The sequence below is a fragment of the Paroedura picta genome, chromosome 3 (assembly GCF_049243985.1).
Source record: "Paroedura picta isolate Pp20150507F chromosome 3, Ppicta_v3.0, whole genome shotgun sequence".
In the NCBI taxonomy this organism is placed as follows: domain Eukaryota; kingdom Metazoa; phylum Chordata; class Lepidosauria; order Squamata; family Gekkonidae; genus Paroedura; species Paroedura picta.
In genome coordinates this window covers 9,075,285-9,090,404 of record NC_135371.1, presented here as the reverse complement: position 1 = coordinate 9,090,404, position 15,120 = coordinate 9,075,285, and the positions used below count along the sequence as shown (strand labels likewise).

Genomic DNA, 15,120 nt, shown 5'->3' with positions numbered 1-15,120 from the left:
ACCAAGCGATGCCATTTAATTGCCTCGATGTCTATTTTTATGAATATTGATAACCACAACAGAGACTGCAGAATCAGTAAACATTTTAGTTCGGTGGAAGGGCTAGGTAGGCGCCTGCGCACTAGCAGTCGCACGAGCACAATTTATTTCCCGGTGACGCAGTGGCATCTCTTGAGGGGGCGGGAAGGGCCGGCGCGCGAGATCGTCAGCCATGTTTCTTGTGGGTGAGACTCCCGTTGCGCAAAGGTGATGAAGCGAGGTCGCCCGCCATCTTGAGAACGGGGAGAGAAGATATTAGCGAACATTGTCCGCCATGTTTGTCGTGGGACAGAGCCTTTTTGCCGCCATTTTTGTTTAGCCCGTATCCTAGCAACTGTTGGAAAAATGGGAAAACAGCTACTCTTGGCATAACTAATAAATATCGATGTAACAAGTGTGCTATTATGAAACAGGATCCCAGTGGCCCCTTAAAGAGGAACATCGTTTATTCCTTTCCAGCAAGAGCTTTGGCGAGCCTGAGCTGCATGGCGCACACTAGAATGAATTGCGTCATTCTGCAAAATTCCACTTGAATTCTGCACTGCTACTTGTCTGCGATCATCATGAAGACAACATACTTATTAGGGCAAAAGCAGAAGATGGTTCATGCGTCTCAGATGAAGTGAGCTGTGGCTCAGAAAAGTGTGTGCATCTGTCATTTCTTGGGCTGCCACCTTCCAGGTGGAACCTGTAAACCTCCCAGAATTACAACTGCTCTCCATACTCCAGAGATTAGTCCCCCTGGAGAAAATGGCTGCTTTGGAGGGAGGAATCTATGGCAGCATACCTTGCTGAGCCTCTTGTGGCACAGAGTGATAAGGCAGCAGACATGTAGTCTAAAAGCTCTGCTCCCCAAAGCCCCAGAAATTTCCCAACCCATTGCTGGGTTGTGCTGAGTACAGGGGCTTGTCCGTCATTTACTGTGTGATTCATTGAACTGGAGAGACCAAAGATCGAACCTGGGACCTTCAATGTGTGAAGCAGATGCTCTACCACCCAGCTACCCTCTCCCATAGAATAGTTTTGGCCTGGCAGCTAAAGGGCAGTAAGGCCAGGCATTTCACATTCATGGTGCCACCACTAAAGAAGCCCTACCTTTGATCGCCAGTGGCCTTACCTCTGTGAGGTGGGGAGGCTGCAGAGAGCATTGCTTAAGACAGGGGTAGTCAAACTGCGGCCCTCCAGATGTCCATGGACTACAATTCCCAGGATGCTGGCAGGGGCCTCCTGGGAATTGTAGTCCATGGACATCTGGAGGGCCGCAGTTTGACTACCCCTGGCTTAAGAGGTAGCTATTAATTGGCAGCAGCTTTGTGAGCCTCCAGGTGGCTATTACAAGTGATATTCTGCTGATACTGCTCAGTTCCCCTGAAGAAAATAGCCACGTTGGGGGAATGCCCTCTACAGTATTATATCCCAGTGAGATCTCTTCCTTCACCAAATCCCACTCTCCTCAGGATCCGCCCCTAAAATAACAAGGGCTTTCCCAAGTTGGCAGCCTAGACATGATGTACCCTGGTCCCAAGTTAGATCACAGTGGAGTCTTCCTGGATTTCAGGTTGACCCACAGCTGGAACCAGCGTGCAGCCTCAGGCGGACTCTAGACCCAGGAGGGCTAAATATTTGACAAGCAGGGGACAAAGGTGAGCCTGATAGGATGTTCGCGCAGAAGCGGATGCTCAGAGCGAACCTCCAACCATGCAGAGACTGTGCTCCCTTCTCCTGTACCTGTGTGGGCTCCTGATAGATGCCTTCTTCAGTGAGACACCCACAAAGCTTCATGCCAATGAGCTGGACCGAGATCAGGTAACTAACAGAGCAAGCCTAAGCAGAGTGACCCCTTTCTAGCAACCGAAGTCAGCAGGCTCAGGAGGATGGAACTCTGCCTAGGAGAGCACCATAAAATCTGTAAGAGATGCCAGGGTTCTTTGCAAGTGGGTGGCAGGGAGCAGTTTATATCCATTCTTGCCAGGTCTCTCTGGTCAGTGGTCAAAAGAAGCAGAAAGAAAACATGCACTTAACAGTGGGGTGAGGTGGGAGAGAAAGCCACACTCTTTAGATGTATGAATATTTATTTAAAGCGGTGGTTCTCAACCTTCCTAAGTCCATGTCCCTTTAATACAGTTCCTCACGTCGTGGTGACCCCCAGCCATAAAATTAGGCCAGTGTTCTTTCACAGAAATTAAACCAAAACTGACCAATGGCATGAAGATCCATTGTTCATAATAATTTTATATAAATTGTTTCTCCCCCCCCCCCCAGGGTTTCTCAGTTCAGTTCTGCCTCTTGTCCCACCATGCCTATCTCGCTCTTTTCCGCTGCTCCAGACAGACGAACGCTCTATCTTGAGTGATCTACCCTGGCCAAGCTGCTCGCCCTGCCGCAACCCCTGCGAAAGGGTCGTTCGACCCCCAGGTTGAGAACCACTGATTTAAAGTTCTTCCTTAACAATGTAAACAGAACCTAAGGCTGAACATTAACACAGGAAGGGTCAGGGTGGATCACCATCAAGGGTTGTCCCTAGTCCAGCATCCTGTGCCAGCCAAGATGCCTCTGGGAAGCCCACTAGCAAAACAAAGGAAGCAACCAGTCATCCCTTGTTTGTTTGGGATTCAGAGGCACGGAACTGTCCTGCAGCTTCCTGCAGAGACTGTCCTTCCTATATATGGGCCCCAGGCAACAAAAAGTACCACTACCGTAGCCAGCTGAGAACAAGTAAGCCACCAGTGCAGCTGGTTCAACATAAGTGTAAAATGTGCTCTCCAGCTGACTCTCAACTCAGCCATGATTTGCCCAAGTTGACATGTTTCGGGTTCTCTTTAAGGGCGGCCCCAACCGTGACTTCTCATCCTGGTAGCTTCCTTCTGTGCTTTAATTACGGGCACATCAAAATCCAATTAGCAAAGCGATTACCACACCTGGATGCCCTTTCCAACCAGAATGCCGATGTAGTTCACTCCCAGGACTCACTAGTTCTTCTTAGAATTTCTGTATCAAAGGATCTCCCATTGATGAACCCTCCATTTCTTTGGAATTGCCCAACCTGTGGTCCTCCAGATGTTTGTGGACTACAATTCCCATGAGCCCCTGCCAGCAAACGCTGGCAGGGGCTCATGGGAATTGTAGTCCATGGATATCTGGAGGACCACAGGTTGACTACCCCTGGCCTAGTAGATCACATCAGGCTTTGTCTTAGGACTTCCGTGCTGTGCCCCCTAGCCACCAAGATTCAAAGATCAAATTGATAAAATTCAGGATAAAAACCGAGTAGAGACCACCCAAGGAAGCCCTTGGTAAGCCAAGGCAAGCCACCTCTGCTCATCACTTTCCTTGAAAGCCCAACCGGGTCACCAGACATTGACTCCAATTCGATGTCACTTCCCCCACCATCACCAGTTGAATAATATTTGCCCACTATTTGCCATCTTGGTGTAGTGGTTAAAAGTAGCGGCTTCTAATCCGGTGAGCCGGGGTTGATTCCCCACTCTTCCACCACATGCAGCCAGCTGGGGAACCTTGGGCTAGTCACAGCCCTGACTGTGCTGTTCTCACAGAGCAGTCCTATCAGAGCTCTCTCTCCCCCCCCCTCCCTCACAGGGTGTCTGTTGTGGGGAGAGGAAGGGAAGGCAACTGTAAACCACTTTGAGACTCCTTCAGGTAGTGAAAAGTGAGGTTTGAAAACCAACTTTTCTTCTTCTAAGGACAGACCACTTTAATTCCAGGAAGGCCCAGCTCACAATGTCACAGGGCCTGAGGAGAAGAATCTCTCTTGTGCCTGCCTCCTATTTACGGACAATGCCCACAATCCACTGGGAAGTTCTCCTTCAACAAACAACGAACAAAAGCTTCATTGACAAACAGCCCGGATGAAGGTTTTGGGGTTGTTGCGTTGTTTTTGTGGTTGTTTTTCTGGGCATTTGCCAGAAAGGCAGGAGCCTAGCCCATTCCCATCCAGTCACTGCTTCCTATTATATCTTTTCGGCTGCACATTTGTAGCGAAGAGGCCTTTTTTGTTACCAGACCCACCCCAGAGTGCTCAGCACAGCCCTCGGGCCCCTGCAAGAACATGAGGCAACCTCATACGTGCCTTCCCACAAAACACCTCTCCGGCCCAGCCTGCTCTGTCTTGTCAGCAGCTCTCCAGGGGCTCCAGCAGAGGCAGGGCATTCCCAACCCTTGCCAGTGCCCACGGAGGCAAAGAGCTCCTGGAGAACTGAGGTGGACAGTGTTTGGGGAGGGACCTCAGCAGTAGGACTAAAAGCCTCCAGGTGATGGCTGGGGACAGGGGTGCCGGTCCACAGGAGAATTCAACAACAGAGAATTGGAGAGGATGTTTCACTGAATAGTTGACATGATAACACAATGGGGTAGGATTCTGTTTTATTGAAGGATAATAAAAGTCTTATTTGACTGGAAAAGGACTAGGATTTTCCGGTGAGGACACTTTTTGAAAAATCCCTGACGCATTTATGCCACTGAAGAGAAAGGATTTTGAGAACATGGCTATGACTGGTTTGCCTCTTGGCGTTTCAGCTGACTTGTCTTGAGTCACGTGCATTTTCTGCCCTCAGTTCCAATCAGAAGACATTTCATTGTGTGAACCGGCGCATTAGCCTTTCTGCCAGCTGCTTCGACTTTCCGGCTTCTTCGCTAGCCTGACGGGTTGTTCCTGTTTGCAGCCCTTGGGTGGGACTTGGGGATCCCCCAGTTTTACAGCTCATCTCCGGTTCACCTGGAGAAAGCAGCGTCTTTGTCTCCCCATCGAAGCCCCTCCCCTTCTCAGGCTCCACCCTCCCAACATCTCCAGGTATTTCTCAACCTGAGCTTGCACATATGTCACTCCGCAGAGTTGCCAAAGAGAGGAGTCTGGAAACCAGTAATAATTCCAGGAGTCTGGGTCCCCACTTGGAGAATGGCAGTCTCTAGGCTGTGGAACTCCCTGCTGCAGGAGATCCATCACTGCCTAAACTGATGTACGTTTTTTCTAGAGAAAAAGATCAGGGGAGGGAAGAGTGTTCAACAGAGAACAGGCAGGGGGAGGATGCGATTAGCTCTTTCCCCACCCACTGCTATTTTCCTGCTTTTCCTCCCCCTACCCCATTTCTCCCAAATTATACGGGTTACTAGCTCCAAGCTGGGAAACACCTGGAGCTTTTTGGGGGTAGAGCCTGAGAACGATAGTATTTGGGGGAGAGGGACTTCAATGGTGTGTAATGCCACAGAACCCATCTCCCAAAGCAGCCGTTTTCTCTAGGCGAACTGACCTCTGTAGCCTGGATATCTGTAGTAATCTCAGCTCACAGGTGCCGCCTGCAGGTTGGCAACCTTTTATGGCGTTCCAGGCCCTTTAGCAGAAACGTAGGCCCTTTAGAAGGCCAGATCCTGAAGATGAAGCTCAGATACTTTGGCCACCTGATGAGAAGGAAGGACTCCCTGGAGAAGAGCTTAATGCTGGGAGCGACTGAGGACAAAAGAAGAAGGGGACGACAGAGAATGAGGTGGATGGATGGAGTCACCGAAGCAGTCGGTACAAACTTAAATGGACTCCGGGGAATGGTAGAGGACAGGAAGGCCTGGAGGATCATTGTCCATGGGGTTGCGATGGGTCGGACACGACTTCGCACATAACAACAATAACAACAGGCCCTTTAGCGGAAACATATCAGGCACGGAAACAACGAGGAATGCTTTCCCAACTGTCCTCAGCTGCAAATCACATCCTCAAAGTGTTATCTCCTTAACTCGTGACTGTTTGCTTCTTCCCTTTGCAGTACTTTGGCACATGGTTCTTCATAGCAGCAGCTTCAGCGCGCCCCTCCTCGCTGGAGACCTTCACCAGTACTGACAGCATCATGTTCCGTATGACCCAGAGCAACAGCCCAGAGCGGCTGCAACTGAGAGCTGCCACCCGACTGTGAGTCCCTCCCCCACAACCTCATCTTCATGTCCAGCCATAGAATCATAGAGTTGGATGGGACCTCCTGGGTCATCTAGTACAACCCCCTGCACTAGGCAGGACACTCACAACCCTATCGCTCATCCACTGTCACCTGCCACCCCCTTGAGCCTTCACAGAATCAGCCTCTCCGTCAGATGGCTATCCAGCCTCTGCTTAAAAATCTCCAAAGATGGAGAACCCACCACCTCCCGAGGAAGCCTGTTCCACTGAGAAACCGCTCTGACTGTCAGGAACTTCTTCCAGATGTTTAGTTGGAATTTCCTTTGGTTTAATTTCATCCCATTCGTTCTGGTCTGTCCCTCTAGGGCAAGAGAGAACAACTCTGCTCCAAGCTCTCTATGGCACCCTTTTAAATACTTGAAAATTGTTATCAGATCCCCTCTCAGTCGTCTCCTCTCCAGGCTAAACAGACCAAGCTCCCCCAGCCTTTCTTCATACATCTTGGTCTCCAAACCCCTCACCATCTTTGTTGCCCTCTTCTGGACACGCTCCAGTTTGTCTACATCCCTTTTCAACTGCGGGTCACAAAACTGAACACAGTACTCCAAACCAGAGCAGAGTAAAGCTGTACCATCACCTCCCATGCTAATGTTGGTCTTCAAGGTGCCCCTGGACTCTAAATTCGTTCTGTAGCTTCAGGCCAACGCAGCTACTCACTTGAATCTATCAGCATGATTAAAGCATTGGATGAAGATCGAGGTTTCCAGCATCTAGATGTGCCCTCTGGCCCAGCTGACCCAGAGTTTTGGGCCTGGTTGTCACCAGTGCGCGGATGACACCCAGCTGTATCTCCTGACGGATGGACGGCCAGACTCCCCCCTGGAAACATCCACCAGTTGTTTAGAAGCCGTGTCCAAATGGCTCAGACAAAGCCACCTGAAACTCAACCCTTCCAAGACAGAGGTCTTGTGGCTGGGTAGAGGGGAGCACGATCGGGAAGCAGGCCTTCCCTCCCTAGATGAGGCGCAGCTCATGGCTGTACCTACTGCCAGGAATTTGGGGTTGATCTTTGATGCCTCTCTTTCTATGGAGGCTCAGATCACGAGGGTAGCCCAATAGGGTTTTACCATCTGTACCAAGTTTGGTGTGGTGGTTAGGAGCACGGACTTCTAATCTGGCGAGCCGGGTTCGATTCTGCATTCCCCCACGTGCAGCCAGCTGGGTAACCTTGGGCTCGCCACGGCACTGATAAAACTGTTCTGTAATCTCAGGGCTCTCTCAGCCTCACCCACCTCACAGGGTGTCTGTTGTGGGGAGAGGAAAGGGAAGGTGACTATAAGCCTCTTTGAGACTCCTTCGGGTAGAGAAAAGCAGAAGATAAGAACCAACTCTCCTTCTCCTTCTTCTTCAAGTGAGGCTACCTGTCCTTGGAACACTTGGCCACAGTGATCCACGCAACAGTCGCTTCCAGATTAGAGTTCTGTAACTCGCTCCACGTGGGCCTACCCTTATCTCTGACCTGGAAATCGCAATTGGCCGCTAGGGCCCTTATGAGGTCATCCAGACCTAACTATTATCCTGTCCATCATAAATCCAGCCTTATGCGCATCCGTTCCTTTTTCGGGGAGGGGGAGGGGGGAATCAGAGCAAGGAAGGTTGCCAAGGAAGGGTGGAGCAGAAATGCATGACATTATCTGTGGCAATGTGGTTGAGCAACAACAGCGACCGCTTTTGGCAGCTTGCCACGGTCGCTGCTTTCGGAAGCTCACCAAGTTCCAACATGCAGCCGTTCGTAGTAGCACCAGTAGCCGCTGGAAAGGAGGAATGTGGCATCCGGCAGCCTCAGAAGCAGGACCAGCTGTTTTTCATCTAGTGCGTTTTTATCCTTCCCTTCCTCAGCGGAGCTCAGAGCAACAGAGATGTTTATCCTCCCAGCGACCCTGTGAGGTAGGTGAGGCTGAGAGAGTATGAAGGGTCCAAGGCAGGGGTAGTCAAACTGCGGCCCTCCAGATGTCGATGGACTACAATTCCCAGGAGCCCCTGCCAGCGAATGCTGGCAGGGGCTCCTGGGAGTTGTAGTCCGTGGACATCTGGAGGGCCGCAGTTTGACTACCCCTGGTCCAAGGTCACCTCAGTACGTTTCATGACCAGCCGGGATTTGAACTTGGAACTCCATGGTTGCAGCCCAACACTCTAATCATGACACACAGGGGTGGCCAAACTGTGGCGTTCCAGATGTCCATGGACTACAGTTCCCATGAGCCTCTGCAAGCAGGAGTTCATGGGAATTGTTGTCCATGGACATCTGGAAAGCCACAGTTTGACCACCTTGAAGTTATAGTACCGAATTATGACCAGAGACAACCTGAGTTTGAACCACCCCACCTCCACCCCCATCTCCAACAGCTATATGTGAATGGCGGTCATGGATTACACCTGCCCCCTCTTCCCTCCTCCCTCTAGGAGATTATATCTGGGAGGGGGAGGGAAATAGGTTTTAGTCAGCACAGAAATTGGTTTTTCCGCCGTATCTTAATTCATCTTTTCATTTTTTTTAATTGTAAATTTGTCTGTGGCTTTAAGGGGAGTTTTATTCGGGATTTTACTGGGAATTGAACAAACAGCAGGTCACCAGGTGACCATTTCCCTGTTAGACTCTCCATCTAGCCCGCCTCACAGGGTTGCTGTTGTGAATAAAGCATGGGAGAGCAAGGCAACAAGCTGCTTTAGGCTCTGAATAAGCAACAAAGTGGGACATGAATTAAAAATAAGTATACAAATATTCAGCTACACCACACTGGTTCTCTTTTTAGCTTTCGACATTCCCTCCCACGTCTCTTCACACACCCTGCCGTGAAACGGCTTGGGAAAATCTTCAGTCTTATTCAAGTTTGTGGTGATGTTTGAATATGGGTGTTTTAAGATACTGGATTCATTTCTTTCATAGTAACCAAGATCTAAAAACAGGATTTAACCGATGTCCATTTTGGGGGGAAGGAACAACCTCTTAAACGTAGAGGTGCCTTAAATCCAATGTCACACCAAACTGGATTTAGATGAAGAGGGCTTCCCTTTCGGCATATATGGCACAGAGGAAAGAGAAGGGGTTGTGAACCACCAAATAACTCAGAATTTGTCATCGTCAACAGCAAATATTGGTTTGTTCACGACATGCAAATGCAGGTTTGTGGGGGAACCTTATTCTGAAATGTTTGTTACGAGTCTATGTGTGTTTATAAGGATTTTATTATACGTTTGACTTTTAATTTTGGGTCACAACTGTTTTGGACATAAGAATATATGGAAACCGTGGTATTTGTGATATGTTTTTCAAGTTTTTTCTCGGTGCTTGAACCACTTAGGGTTTGTTTGGGGTTTTTTTTGTAAGTCACTGGGAGTAATATGAAAGATCAGGAGAGATTTTAAAACAAAGCGATAAATCCTCCATGATTTCCCACACAACTACAGAGAGTTGCCACTCTTCAGGTAGGGCCTAGAGAGATTTCCCATTTTATGTTGCTTGCCAGCTCACTGAAGCCCAGCAGGAGGGGGAAAAATTAAGCAGTTGCACCGGCAGCATGACATCACTTCCAGTGACTGCCTGAAAGTGACCTCAAGTCACTAGCATGATGTTCTAGGATTTGGGCACAACTCTATGGCTGAGGAGGACTGGGAAGGGCAGGCAGTCCATTCCAAACAGGTGCCCCCAAAAGAAGGGGCTCCTCCTTGTGGATGATGGTAGGCAGACTGAAGATTGCCTGGACAAAGACTTTGTTGATGACACTGGGGTTAATTTTAATTCACAGTGGGGTTGCCAGTTCTCGGTTGGGAAATACCTGGAGACTTTGGGGGTGGAGCCAGGAGTGAGAGGAATTTGGGGTGGGGAGGGACCTCAGTGGAGTATACTATGGAGTCCAAAGCACTAATTTTCTCCAGGGAATTGGTCTCTGTTGCCTGGAGATGAGCTATAATTCTTGGGGATTGGCATCTCTAATTCACAGGGTTGTTGTAAGGATTTTTTAAAAAATGAGGAGAAATATGTACATTATCCTGGCTTTCCTGAAGGACAGGTTGGTAGGTAGAGATAGAGATAGGCCTGTTGACGCTTTTGGTTTTCAAGCTGTTATTGAGCAGAACATTCCCAAGGCAATCTTTTACAGACAATAAGTCACAATTGTGTAGGAAGTTGCGGGATCTTGTGTGGGGAATTCCAAGAGGACAGCTGCAGGACACCTTCATTAAGACTATATGAAGAGGCAGTGTGGTGTAGCGATTAAGAGAGACCAGGAGCCAGAAGACCCAGGTTCGAATGCCGACTCGTACGATGGAAGCCTGATGGGTGACCGGGGGCCAGCGATGCTCTCTCGGTCTAACCTACCTCACAGGGCCGTTGTGAGGACACAACGGAGAAGGGGAGGCTGTTGTAAGTCACTTTGAGTCCCTGTTGGAGAGAAAGGGAAGGTATTAACGAAATAAATAAATGAATCAATGTTACATACGCCTCTGTCACTGAGGAAAAAAGTTTCTGCTGGTTTTTGAAATTGCGTCACAAACGGCCTTCAGCCTGCCTTCGATGGGGGGGCAAGTGGCCTAGAAGTTTGTAAATAAATACTTATATACCCCTGTTTTTTTTTCTCCTGATCCTTTTTCAGGAAGTCAGGCCAGTGTGTTCCCCGGTCATGGATTTACTTGCTTACGGAGCAGAGTGCTGACCTGGCGACAGAAGGTAAGATGTTTCCCTTACCCCTCTTTGTCAGAGCCAACTCAGAAGAATGGACTCCTGAGCGTTACAGCTGTCAACCCTGACTTAAAATATGGGCTCCTTCCCATCTCCTGCATCTTGCGCTGCTGGAATCCTGAGAGATGTCTCTAAATCCTACCCCACAGGCCGGCCCCACATGCGGACGGAGTTGTTCTCTGCGAAATGTCCCGACTCCATCATGGTCAAGGAAACAGATGAAGGCTACCAGAGGGTCCTCTTGTACTGTGAGTTCTTTGTTGAGGCTTCTGGGTCTACTGGAAAGGAAGTGGACTTTGCTAAGCAAGGGCTGCGGGAGCCAAGAATCCTAAGTAACTCCCTTCTCTCTCCTCTCACCCCCAGCCCGCACCCTCCACCCTGCTGAGAACTGTATCAGTGCTTTCAAGGGCCAAGCTTCCCTCTGGGATATGGACGAATTCCTGCTGATTCCCCGGACGCACAGTAAGTGTTGGTGAATCGAGTTCCACGTTATGGATCAGCCCCGGCCCCTTGCTGCAGAAACCCACCAAAGACCTTTCAACGTGGCAGGGTGAACTCCATTGTGCCCTCATGTGAGAACAGCCTTTTTCGACCTTTTGACTGCGGAGCAGCCCTTGAAAAAAAAATCGCAGGCTTTGAGGACACCCTGGAGTGACGTCAGCTGGCCACCCCTCCCGGCCACGCCCCCGGAAGTGACGTCAGTCTCTCTCCCTCCCTCCCTCCAACCTACCCTCCCAGAGTAAAAGAAAACCTAAACAAAATACACACCCCCAACCAAGCCCAAGAGGAGTCCCACGGCTGGGGCGTGGTGGCTGCCACTGGGACCAAAACACCAGGCTGCAGCGGCATTCAAGAGCAAGACTCAGGTCACCACCCGGACCCTTTTAAATCTTTAATATCTAACTATCAATCAATAAATCGATAGACAGACAGACAATCAACAGGAGCTATGCAGGCCAACGATGGATGGATGGATGGATGGATGGATGGATGGATGGATGGATGGATGGATGGATGGATGGGTGGGTGGGTGGATGGGTGGGTGGGTGGGTGTGTGGGTGGGTGGGTGGATGGATGGATGGATGGATAGATAGATAGATAATTGAGAGATGATGGATGGATGGATGGATGGATGGATGGATGGATGGATGGATGGGTGGGTGGGTGGGTGGATGGATGGATGGATGGATGGATGGATGGATAGATGATTGAGAGATGATGGATGGATGGATGGATGGATGACAGACAGTCAGACACACAGACAGACTAAATCCCCCTCAACCAGCATAACCCCTCTGGGGGTCTGGTGGAACCCTGGAGTTATGTGTCACCCTGGTTGGAAAACATGTTAGAATGTTCCTTCCCACAATCAGCAGCCAGGCTGGATGGTCCTGGGGCCCAGGGTAGCCACTGGAAGGGTGGTGCCATCTGCCCCCTTTTCCCCAGTTGCCAAACTAGAAGCTGAAAAAGAATACAGGGAAAGCAGCAGCGGTGTCAAGAGGAAACCCTCACGCAGATGGCAGGCCGGCCAGCCCTGGAGCAGGTGGGGTTCGAGGGAAGCCTTTCAGCATCCTTACTCTCAGCCCTTTCAGAAAAGATTCACCTGTCTGGGTTAAACAAGGATATTTGCCACAAACTCCCTTGAATTTGGGAAGGTGGAACATTCATGGGTCAGCCACGTACCCAATGGCCATGTGACTGTCCAGCTATCTACTCTGACGTCAGCAAAGAAGCCTGGAAGAGAGATGCAACCTAAAGACATCTTCCCTCTTTCTCTGTTGAAAGCAGCAGTTCTTCAGTAACTGGGCAGAACTGTTGTGTTCGGTTGATGTCCTCATTTCAGGTTGCTTGTACACGCCCAGAGGCATCGGGTCGCAGCCAATCTACGGCAGCCGTGTAAGAGTTTCGAGGGAAGAGGCTAACAGAGGTGGTTTTCCATTGCCTGCCTCTGCATAGCAACCTTGGAACTCCTTGATGGCCTCTTATCCAAAACCGGAGCTGACCTGCTTGACTTCCGACATCTGACGTTTCCTGTCTAACCCATTGCTTTGCTCTAGACTGGTGCGATTCTGCTTGGGATTATGGCATCAGAGGTCCCTGTGTCTCTTGCGTCCGCATTTGAAGATTACGCCAGGCTAATTAAATGCTCACCTGGATTCCTGAGGCCAGAGACACGCCCAAAAGGCTGGAAATTCCTGCTATAATAAGCATTCCACTAATGCTTATTTTCTCCTAGGTGCCTGTGAATTTCAAGAACCTTGAAGCGATTGCTCATCGTAGGTAAGATAAGCCAAACGCAGTCTCTCCATCGTAGAATTACAGTCTTCCTGTTAAAAGGGCTACGCAAGGCAGGGAATCGTAATTAGGGTCTCCTTTGTTCATTATACGTTGTTAACAGCCAGCTGTGGCTTTTTCTTCTCAGGGCAAATTCCAATCTGGAAAGGACAGGGCCCGTTTAAATGGGTGGAAGGAAGGATGGCTATGCCCTGAGCATTCTGACGTTGATCAGAATTCCTTTCCTGGTATTAATAGTTTTAAAAACAACTGGAAACTTAGAAGCATTGAGTTGGAAGGGGCCATACAGGCCACCCTAGCTTGTGATCAGGATCAGGGTGGGCCCAGTGATCACAGAATCATAGAGTTGGAAGGGACTTCCAGGGTCATCTGGCCCAACCTTCCGCAGAATGCAGGAAATTCACAACTCCCTGCCTGCCCACAGTGGCCCGAATTCCATGCCTAGATGATGCTTCCCCCCAAACCATAATCCCTGGCCAGTCTGGGAGGGTGGCTCAGCGATGCAGAAGATCCCAGGTTAACCTCCCAGTTGAAAGGATCAGGGAGGAAGGGATGCGAAAGACCTGTGCTGCTGCCAGTCAGAATAAACAAAGGTGGAATCCGGAGGCACTTTTAAGACCAACCAAGCTTAATCCTGGGTAGCTTTATTGTGCATGCATCCTTCTTCAAAAGGATCTGCACTGTGCATGTACACAAAAAGTTTCTCCCAAGAATAAATCTCGGTTGGTCTTAAAGGTGCCATCGGACTCAAACGTTGTTCTGTTGCAGAGGTGGCCAAGCTGCGGCTCTCCAGATGTCCATGGACTACAATTCCCATGAGCCCCTGCAATGCTGGCAGGGGCTCATGGGAATTGTAGTCCATGGACATCTGGAGAGCCGCAGCTTGACAGCCCCTGTCCTACATATTCCTGACCTTGAGGCGCTCGGGGTGTAAGATTCAGCAAACGGCAGGAACGTTATTGAACGACCCCTTTTGTCCACCTAGATTGGGGATTTCCAAGCTGCCCAGTTTACCAAAGTTTCTTCAAAGACGAGGGCACCGATAGCCAATTGATTGATCGATCCGTATTCATGACGACACTTGTGTCCATTCAGATCAGGCAACTTGCCTTGGTCTTCCACCAAAATGCTCAACTGCAGAGGAATGTACGTCACTGGGTGCATTTTTGGCCTCCCTCCCAGTTCAATTGGAGGTGAGGACGGGCCAGAGTTGCCTAGCCCACAAATTAGAGTCTGCGCCCCAGAACTTAACCAGGATCCCCCAGAGCGCCCTGGGCACCTCGGAATGAGTTCCTCGACGGGAGGTCATCTTGGGGAAAGGCAAATCCGTCCTTCACTCTCCTTCCTGACAAATCGTGAAGGGCTGCGGGTCATCACATGACCGACGCCCAGTGCGAGCCTAGAAACCTTGGTCCTGGGGACAGAATTCAGCTTGGGGCCTTCCGTGTTTTGTTGTTTTAGGCCACGTTCCTAGTCCACGCTGTGTCATAAGACTGCAGCGGGTTCGCTTTGAAAAGGGAAGGGTGGAAAGCACTCAATCAGGGGGACAGGAAGAAAGGGGAAGGCTTTCAGCAGCCACTGGGCTATTCCTCGCATTCTTTCTATACCACGCTGTCGTACTTTCTGGAGCCCACTGGCCAGATCGAGTTCCCCAGCTGCTCCCTCAGCCGAGGAAATAGGGAGCCTCCGAATCTGCTGCACTTACTCCCTTTGTTTCCTCATTCCTTTTCTCCCACCCCTCCTTCTTGTTTTCCCATCAGCTGTTCAGACCCGCTGTGGCCGGAATTCATCATCCCCTGACGTTGACATGCCTCGGCAGATGGGAGAAGATGGTGTTGTTAAATAAAATCCCGTTCCTGATGGTCAAAAACGTTGTTTTAAAAGATGCCGTAATTTTCACAGTTCTCAGGAGATAATTTTTATGTATTTATTACGTTTATTAGATTTTTATCCCGCCACTTCCAGACAGGCTGGCTCATGGTGGATCCTAATTTCTGGGGGGGGGGTCCTAATTTTATTTTTGGCTTTTTTATGGGGGGGGCATTGAATTCTGTCTCCAGAAACACAGGAAGACTTTGGCCGTAGAGAGTTGGAAGCAAGAAGACGAAGATCAGGGGTATGAAAGGAATGTATTGATTCCCATATATTG

The 15,120-nt window shown here is 49.8% G+C and overlaps 1 protein-coding gene and 1 long non-coding RNA gene across 2 annotated transcripts; one reads left to right on the top strand and one right to left on the bottom strand.

Moving 5' to 3' along the window:
- Positions 1-1,680: 1,680 nt before the first annotated feature.
- APOM (apolipoprotein M) lies at positions 1,681-14,875 on the top strand. The gene is made up of 7 exons (XM_077331245.1): positions 1,681-1,845; positions 5,811-5,953; positions 10,591-10,664; positions 10,826-10,924; positions 11,040-11,138; positions 12,913-12,956; positions 14,732-14,875. The coding sequence occupies exons 1-6, from the start codon at positions 1,738-1,740 to the stop codon at positions 12,936-12,938; spliced, it is 549 nt and encodes a 182-aa protein (XP_077187360.1). The 5' UTR covers positions 1,681-1,737; the 3' UTR covers positions 12,939-12,956; positions 14,732-14,875.
- LOC143834454 (uncharacterized) lies at positions 10,086-13,085 on the bottom strand. Its single transcript, XR_013229787.1, has 2 exons — positions 12,828-13,085; positions 10,086-10,379 (listed from the first exon to the last, which is right to left on the bottom strand). It is a non-coding gene; the product is annotated as an uncharacterized LOC143834454 (long non-coding RNA).
- Positions 14,876-15,120: the final 245 nt, after the last annotated feature.

Coding starts and splice junctions, on each gene's coding strand:
- APOM (XM_077331245.1), top strand. CDS start 1,738: ATGCAGAGACTGTGCTCCCTTCTCCTGTACCTGTGTGGGCTCCTGATA. Junction 1,846..5,810: donor ATGAGCTGGACCGAGATCAG/GTAACTAACAGA, acceptor TTCCCTTTGCAG/TACTTTGGCACATGGTTCTT. Junction 11,139..12,912: donor GCTGATTCCCCGGACGCACA/GTAAGTGTTGGT, acceptor ATTTTCTCCTAG/GTGCCTGTGAATTTCAAGAA.